The following is a 9,169-nucleotide window of genomic DNA, read 5'->3' as shown; positions in this document are numbered from 1 at the left end:
CAGAAATTTGACCAATATTTGATTGATTAAGATCTAGGAAAACAAAATAACGAAGCAATCTCACGATAAACCATCAAAACACAGATAACGATATTAGTTGATTACTAGGTTCTGTTTATGAATAGAAAGTTGATAATGTGTGACAGAGCTATCTAAGGTCTAGATGCAGTAACCGCACATCCCATCACTTTATGTTTTTCTTTTTCTTTTCTTTTTTGTTTGCCAGGACTCCCTTCAAACCCTTGCAATCAGAAGGGGGATTAGTGGCTTACATCATACTTCCTCTACCCAAGCTGAATACAAATTTGCACTGAAGGAAAAAAAAAAAAAAACTACATATGAAAATGTCATTCAATAACAATAGAATCTTAATATGAATCATCATTCGAGTACATGAATGAAAGGATTACCGTCGGTTGAGCATTTCCACCTCAAAATAGCTGAAGATCTTATAAAGGTGCATTGGGTATTCTCCTATATATACATATATATATAGATATATATCCATGAAGGGACCATCGGGTATTCTCCATCCTTATATATGACTTCGCTAAATTTCACTCATACAAGTAACCAGTATACAAAGCTAGCCTGAGCAAAGACTGAAGGATCTCCCTTCTTCCCTCTGCTAAAGTCTGCTAACTCTTGCCTACCAAAATGAAATTGAACTATCAACCATGTATGTTCTATGATATCAAATAAGCAAACCAAGGAGTAATTGAGATCAGAAAGAGATTCTTTCCTTCACTAGCCTGTTATATACCTTCACTCCACAACTCTACAGCGCCTTATGAACTCATTGGAGTGGTTGAAGTGGGCTCTCCACATTTCTCGTGGTGCTGGGTACCCAATCTCCAGCCACGGCTTCCGTGGTCCACTGAAATGAACAACAGCAGCAGATTCCAGAAGCTCAGGATCAGGCATTCTTGAACCCAATCCCGACAGATGCCAAGATGGTTCGATAGGGTGTACATGGCCATTGAAAGCTATTAAGGCTGGAGGGAGTGATCCCATATGGCACAGCACAAATCCGGACTCACGGTTCTGCATAGCAAAAAAATAAAAATAAAATAAAAAAGCTTGTACAAAGACTATCCTTAGCTATAGCAACTTCTTGAGGCAATAAAAACATATTGATGAAGATAAGAACTTGCATGTTTAAGCCAATGCTGATAGGCCGGTGTTATATTGGTCCATCGCCATGCTTGAAGATCATAAATGGTCATGCCACTCAACCATGCACATTGATCTCTCTTCGATACCAATGATAACGAAGATATCATAGGATTTGAGAAGTTTAGGTAGTCACTAAGTTTCTTCCCGATGCAATGGCTGTCCCCCCCTTCATCACTCTTTTGTGCACTAACTGCACCAACGACATTCCCATTGAGATTTAAATCCCACAAAGGGGTTAAGTCTCGCTGCACCACGACATCATCATCAAGGAGAATCACCCTTTCTAGCTTCGGAAACAGCTGGTTATCACAGTCACTAACAATCAGTTCTAATGTTGCAACGATTCAAATATCAGAAGTATGTATTGTGTATGAGATGGTTTTACCTCTGGGAGATGAATCCCCAGATAATTCAAGACCGAAAATGTGCTTGGTTTCAATGCATCAAGTCTTCTGAATTCTTCATCTGCTCTACTGATGTAATGATAGGCCGATGAACTCCGATGGATCTCTTCGACTGTCTCCATGACCATATCATCCACATCGGCAGGCCAATCGAGCTGATGAAGGCCTTTGACCTCCACGATTGCAGGAGGGACAGGGTTGAGGGCAAACCAAGCATGCATTGCAGCGTAGGTCTTCTTATCAGTAATGATGTGGAACACTATCTTCTCAGGATCAGCAGAACTTCTGACGGTGGAGGAGACAACAACAGCAGCTGCAAGTACATTGTCAGTTATAAGGGCAAAGTGAATGTAGGAGTCACTGGTCAGGCAGGAGGCATATTCAGGTGGTGGAAGTGAAGATCGGGCTACAGCATTCACTAGATACTCCTCTGTCAGCCTCAGGCTGAGGCAGTGCAAGCTCTTTGGAATCCCAATGGAAGCCAGGTGCCCATAGAACAATGCCTGGCGCCTTGCCAATTGGACTTTGTGATCCATCTTCATAAGCTGTTTGGAATATGTAGCTCATTAGATATACATACTGTTAAATATTAAGAATGAAAATAACTTATCAGATCAACTTAGAAAGCATTATTGAGGAAACCAAAACTAATGCATAGTTCAAGTTCAACAGCTTTAAGACACAAGATAAGCTTTTGCCTACTTGAATTATTCAGATTGGTTTACATCTCTCAAATTGACATAAAGACCTCAAGATATCGGTTAGGTATACAAAAACTAGACACAGTTCCATTGCTGATACTAATGACGGGAAAAGAAAAGGGTTACATTCTTCTTTCAACATGATCATTTCGTACAATAGCTGGCTCTTGGAAGGAGGGGGAAAATATACAGAGAATTTGCCAAAAGTTTAGCACAAACATATACGGAAAACTAAAACTTAAATAAATTGAAAATTGTAAAATAACTGAAGTATCCTATATTAATTCAAGTTAAAACAAGCACATAAGAGACAAGAACGATAAACAACAACAAAAAAGTCACCACCATCACCAACAACATATAGCAAAACTGATTTACAGACAATGTATTGAATTATCATGTATAATTCATGAATGAAACATAAATTCATGATAATTGTATGTTGTTCGGTCACTTTGATTATGCAAGAATAGCTCAAAAATTTGCCCATAATTCAGCGACAAATATTTCTATTTTAAATCTGCCTGCAATTTGCATACTGCCAGACTGGTTTTCAATTGTCTGGAAAATGCAGTGCAACAAAGATCGATCATCCTCCGACAACTTTCAAGATGATTTACAGCAAAATCATCGACGAGGTGAGGGTTTCAAGATTATTTGCACTAGGCCTAAGCCTGGAGTAACCACAATCACTATTTGATAAGCAAAGCCTGTCCGTGTGCACAAGAAAAAGAAGCCCGTAATACAAAGCTGGATTTCATCTGGTTCATGTCTGTAAAAGGTCATACTAGTTCATGATTTTTATGCAAGTTGTGTCTACGGAGCCCAGAAATGATGTTAAACAAATTGGACAAAAATCATAATATATGACTGAAATAAATTTTTGAACTACTCGTCAAGTCTGACACAATGCTCCCAACAAAATTAGGACTCACATAAAACATATATCGTTGCATGAGCTCTGATGGGCTGGTAAACAAAACCCATGTTCAAAGTTTCGGCTCAGGCCAACTCCAATGTGCCGTACTCCATCCAGCAGAACTCTACCCCCAAGGAGTCAACATGGAGACAAGATAGATTGATTGGGGGCAAATAATTTTCATGGTCCCCGTGTTTGCACTACCTGATGGAGCGAACCAACTAGTAGATTCATGCCACAATAATATCGCATGACCCAACTGCTGGGGGCTCAGCAGTGTCATCTGAGGCGAATTTAATCAAACTGGCAAAAACTCCAGTACAGAGTACAGTCTACTTGGTCATATAATTTAACTCCAGCACTCATAAGTTGATATGGACCATGCTGCCAGAGATGAGGTCCCGCTAGCTTTTGCCTAGAATAAATCCGAGAGAACCAACTCAAGATGTTCTCCATCCGACAGACACTGCAACCACTGGTTGTGTTGGATCGTAAGACATGGTCCTATGTTCAGAGAAACCGTATCTTCCATGTATAACTGACTTTGTACTAGTTAATTTAGTTTGTTTTACTTTATTTTGCTCAAAAAAAAAAAAAAAGCTCTTGGGTAATGGACTGTACCGAAAGGAAAATGGATTGGGACATGCCTAGTAGAACTTACATGGCAACTCATTTAACCATCTTTTAAAGTTAGTCATTTCTTGGATCCCAGGATTGTGGACCGATCATGATGATATCCACCCTAACTTGAAAGATTTGAAATGCATGATCTCCATGTTGAGATATTGTAAGGCAGCCTATATCTACAGTGTTACTGATTGGGTAGCTTCTTGTGCATAGAACCACATCGGCTCCATGATTTAGGAGTTCTCTTTGGTGAATATGATGTCACCATGTAACTAGTTTAGTGCAGTTTGTGGTGATGCCCTTGGTCATTTAACTTGCTTTCAAGTTTCCCTATAAAAAGTATAAAAAATTCTTCTAGTAGGGCCCACGCCAAAAACATGTTGCAGTGGTGAATGCTGCTCTCCTACCAAAGACTAGCAACCATCATAAAACAAGTTATGAAGGGGGCTGGTCCATCATTTCATAGGAGAATTCCTTCACAAAAACATTCAATGGTCAATGACCCAGCGTAGTGTAGCATGCAGGTCATCTTAATTACTAAGATGGGTGCAAGGATCTTTCGTCAAAAAATTGGTCAGGTGGAGCCAAAAGGGTATATATTTAATTAGAGGTTTGGATTAAGTGTTCGTCAAATAGCCAAACAAGAGAGTTTCAAGTGGAGAACGTACCATGGCCTTGGTCTTTAACACAAATGTTTTGACGTCAAGTTGATGATAGGACGAGGAAGAGCTCATTTCTGCTATCAAGTCCTCCAACGAATCCGGTGCAGCTTCCACCACCTTTCGATCTATATACCCTCCTCCTCCTGCCCCTTGCACGTAGACTCTTCTCAACTCCATCGCAAATTCCTGCTAACCACGGTGACTGTAAGCATCAGATGAAAGCCAAGGATGTAACAAGAACAAATCAAATAATTGAAAGTGAAGTATTTTATGTAGCAAAAAAAAAATGTGAGGTAGTTTTAGCAGTGAAAAAAATAAAAAGGAATATGTAATAACAACCTTTCCATATATATTAAGGAAAAAATTATCCCACCCACGAGATCAGAAATTTAAAGCCAGCATAAAAGAAAATTGAAGGAAGATATATACGCATATGTACCAGAAAAGGATTATAATGCTGCTACTTTTATTATTTCATTCTGTTTCTACAACATATTTAAAAAATAATCAACCAGATAAAAATAATATAATTCTTTAAGTTGCCAAGTGGCACGTAGATATCATGCCGTTTTATAAATGTTTTTTTTATACATCTACTCATTAAAAATATTTTGGTTATTTTTATTTGTAATCGTTAATTTTTTTAATAATATTAGATAGCATGGTACATATTGAAAAATAAAAATAAAAATAATAGAATAATAAATTAAGTATTTTATATAAGTATACATGCAAATATTAATTTTGGAAGGGCACTGCTGCAAAATTTAATATTTAGGTGGATATTTATGGTAAAAAACTCTAATTAAAAAAATAAATAAAACTCACCCACGGGGAAACTATACAGCCGTGGTAAAAAGTAATAATAACGATGAACTCACCCTCGATGCATCGCTTCCTCTGAGAAACCTTGGCCCAAACCTCCACCCCAAGCAACCTAATTTCAATTTAAAAAACAAGAATGAGTTGTTGCATAAACAATTTAACAAGTTATGGGATAAAATAATAATGAATAAATGAGATGGATCGCATACTGATGGGGTGGCAAATGGAAGCAGCGGCATCGAGGGCGAGAAAAGCTACTCTGATGAAGAGAAAAGGGAGCAAAATCCCTGCTATGAGAACACTGGGCAGAACGGAGCGGCAGGAGAACCGTCGATTGGATCCCTTAAACTTCATAACCTCCCAAGATCCCAAGCTCGATATCGTCACTCTCCGCTCCTCCGACCAGGAATAAAACTGCATTCCTCTTCTCGTTTCGATCTCTTCGTTTCCAATGACCCGTCTCCTGCTAATATAAACACGAATAGTTTCAAGAAAAGGAAACCAGGTCCGAACTTATTGGCGATCGAGATTTCCGCTTCTTCTTCCTCCCCCGCATTCCCTTGTCCAAAGCTGGAAAACGATAGGAAAAATACTAGATTAGATCTCGAAAGAATATGAGAAGAGAGAGGGGGGTTGAATTGAGTATTTATTAACCTTGGGATTAGAAAGTATAGTTAAGTGGGGAGAGTGGGAATGGGAAGAGAGAGGGGGCGACAGAAGCCGCGTTCAAAAGCCGCAGGGAGCCCACTTTTTTTTTGCTAAAAAATAAAAAAAAAAAAAAAAAAAAAATTGTGGAGAGAGCCTTCGACGCAAAAAGCACCAGGTTTCCAGATTGCCCCCTGAAATTTGGCAAAATTGTGGGCTTGTCCACCGACAAAATTGCGAAAATGACACCCAAACGCTCCTCCATGCTTGCAAGAATTTTTTTTACTAATATATATATATATATATAAAAAGCTGATGTGTCAGTATATAATACTTAAAAAAATAATATTTATATATTTAATTGATTATAAAAAAGTGGCATATTGTAAAATAGTTTATGTTTATTTAAGTATCTATTATTTATAGAAAAATTATATAAAATATATGTTATGCGTTAATTAAAAAAATTATTTTATTTTATCTAAAAGTTTAAAAATATTTTTTAAAAATTATCTTAATTTTTAGAAATTGAACTTTTTCATATCTAATATAAATTTTTCCTTTTCATAAAATGTGCGCTTATTCTTATAGAAAAACCATTTTTCACCTCTTCTTTAAAAACTCCAACTAAATATAAGGCATTTCTCTATTTTTTTGTTGACCATACTTTTCCTTCTCTCTTTTCGAGGAACAAAATGAGTTCTTAGATTAGCAGCCACCCACTATTATTGATGATACGAGGGTGAATCAAACTTGGAATTTAATCCTAAGATGGGAGGATGGCAACTTGAGGGAGGGGTAGGAAACACCTTGCTATATTTGTGGTTAAGATCTAAGGGTAATAGCTCAAGTCTCGATTCTGGAATTTATTTTTAACCTTTGGGTCTTGAGAGGGAGACCAAGTGGACAGCTTCTATTGCATCTTATCCCATCGTAAATGAATTATGGCTAATAATTGTCCATGGATTATTTGTCTCGATTGTGCTTGAAAGTTAAACTCAATCTCGCGAATTGCATCATTTCTTGGACTTGAATAAATGGAGAAATTTTCTGATTGTGGGAAGCTGTGCAAGTTACTAAGAAGATTTAAATGCTGAAAATGAAAAATGAACCATACAATTTTTGTTGCCTTGATATAATGGAATGTTAGCATTTAGTTATATTTTATAAAGAGTAATATTTTGACCTCCCGTTTTAAGGATATGAAAAATTCTCCTAATAGACATCATGAGTGAGATTTCCATACCTCACAAAATTTGATGCAGAGATAATTAACTATGAAGCTGCCAAGCTACAATTGATGGGCTCAAAGAAACTTTCATGTGCATGTAATCGATGCCCTAAAGAATTTTTTATACAAATTAATTTGCTTCAATATACAAAATAGTATTCATATTCTAAGGAGTTTTATTCTTTGTATGAGGTAATATTATTCTTTGTATTACAAAATTGTGACTTGACACAATAAGGACAATGAGGGTGCTAATTGGCTCGGTGAAGTCACTGATACTACAACCTAGATTTGAATCCTACTCTCACCCAATCTGAACTGGACATTTAACCCATCCAAGTTCTCAAGAAGTAAAAATGTAAGACCAAATGTTTGAATAACAAATAATTAAGCTGCTCAAGCAACAAAATATAGCCATCCAAGAATTCTTATAATGTCAATTGTACCAAAACTCCTTGCAAATCGACCAATTTTATTGTTCTAAATACTACTTTCTAGCTGTAAAATGCTGTATGATATTCTTTTAAAATTACATGGCATTATGTCATTCATTGCTGTAAGATCAAATTTGTTGCCTTCGCTTTCACAAGTTGCTTGTTCTCGTAATTGAAAGAAGTGTTTTAAAGGAGGTAACACCACCTTGCATCTGTCTATATTGATTTTAAAACCTAAAATGATCAAACAGCAAAGTTGCCATCAAACACTGCCATCCACCTTTGATCATTGAATCCTTTAGTAATATTTTGCCTAATTGTATGCCTTCATGCTTAGGATTTTCTTCCTCACTGCATAACTTATGTCTTGGCAATCAATCTTTATTCCCGGAAGAACAATTCTACAATAACTCATATCAAAACAAACAGCTCTATTTGCATCCTGTTTCAAAAGAAAGTATCACAAAACTGGTGGCCCTGAATGGCCCTGACTATGAAGCATGTGGCTTGTTTTTATCAATAGACATAGAATATTGCCTCAAATGATGTTATAACTTATAATATGGGTTCTCATGGCATAAAACTTTGTTTTACAGATCATAGTCAATAAACAGACAAAATCAAGTGGGTCGTCGTGTTTCTTCGTCTTGCATATAGCTGATTTGCCATTGGAGCATCAATGTATCATTGTGTCGAGCAATAATTTAATGAATATGCTCCATCCAATTAAGGAAGGATCTAGATATTATTGTGGCACCTATAAAGTCCAATCATACACATTTCCACCTAGTCAAGAGCAAATGCAATGCTGAAGCAACAATTAATCCTCACAAACGATTCCTTGCAAACTAGGGTTTACCCACAAAAATTTTTGCATTCAAGGGTGCCAACCACCTATGCACATAGCCATGCCCCATTTTTTCAACCAAAAAAAGAAAATGCCACAACCACTTCCAGCACCGAACCTATTTCGATTGGCTAAATACTGCAATGAGGATATATATTAGCCTCAATTGGAAACTTGTCATTGGGCAATGGTATTAAAGCTACATTTTCGACTTAAGGGGCAATGTGTAGCACTAAAATTGGACCCTATTTTGTCATCACATCAGTTTGTACTCATAGTAAGTGCACTAACCATCATATACACCATTCAGATCTCTTTATCTGGGTTCTAAATCAATATGTTCCGGGTCAGTGCTCGCCATCATTGGTACTTAATTAAACTTTCTTTTTGGTACAACGGCGCCTCACGCGACACATGCATGAATGCAGCCAATAAAGTCAAAAAAAAAAAAAAAAACAAGCTAGCGAAGTGAGTAAGAAACATCCGCTTGGTTCTTTCAGAGAAATCCTTGCCACAAAAGGGGCCATCCAGTCATGTGCACTTTTTCAAGGCAGTATGTTGTGCTTGGCCAGTAGTTTCGCTTTTAACTCCCCTGATGGCTTGGGAGAGTTAATGTTTCCTTACGTCTGCTACTGGCTGGTTGGGTTGCCTTTATGGTTTTCTACATCTCTCTGTCTTTTCCACTGCTCTGAATATGC

General features: G+C 37.2%; 1 protein-coding gene across 3 annotated transcripts; it reads right to left on the bottom strand.

The window, feature by feature from the left end:
• Nucleotides 1-337: 337 nt before the first annotated feature.
• Nucleotides 338-6,064, bottom strand: LOC103708945 (putative galacturonosyltransferase 15). 3 transcript variants are annotated; one of them, XM_008794061.4, is made up of 7 exons: nt 5,969-6,064; nt 5,524-5,884; nt 5,371-5,426; nt 4,496-4,675; nt 1,562-2,125; nt 1,155-1,475; nt 338-1,044 (listed from the first exon to the last, which is right to left on the bottom strand). In XM_008794061.4, exons 2-7 carry the CDS (start codon nt 5,732-5,734, stop codon nt 766-768), a joined length of 1,611 nt encoding a protein of 536 aa, XP_008792283.2. In that variant the 5' UTR covers nt 5,735-5,884; nt 5,969-6,064; the 3' UTR covers nt 338-765. The 3 variants fall into 3 exon arrangements, with proteins under 3 accessions (XP_008792283.2, XP_088561045.1, XP_017698778.2); XM_088704919.1 differs by lacking the exon at nt 5,969-6,064 and having other exon boundaries at nt 338-649; nt 764-1,044; nt 5,524-5,930; XM_017843289.3 differs by lacking the exon at nt 5,969-6,064 and having other exon boundaries at nt 5,524-5,930.
• Between the last annotated feature and the right edge of the window lie 3,105 nt (nt 6,065-9,169).

This window comes from Phoenix dactylifera, chromosome 9 (assembly GCF_051530095.1).
Source record: "Phoenix dactylifera cultivar Ajwa chromosome 9, Ajwa_hap1_PhDact_Kaust_v1.1, whole genome shotgun sequence".
Taxonomy (NCBI): domain Eukaryota; kingdom Viridiplantae; phylum Streptophyta; class Magnoliopsida; order Arecales; family Arecaceae; genus Phoenix; species Phoenix dactylifera.
This window is presented reverse-complemented; position numbering and strand designations above follow the sequence as displayed.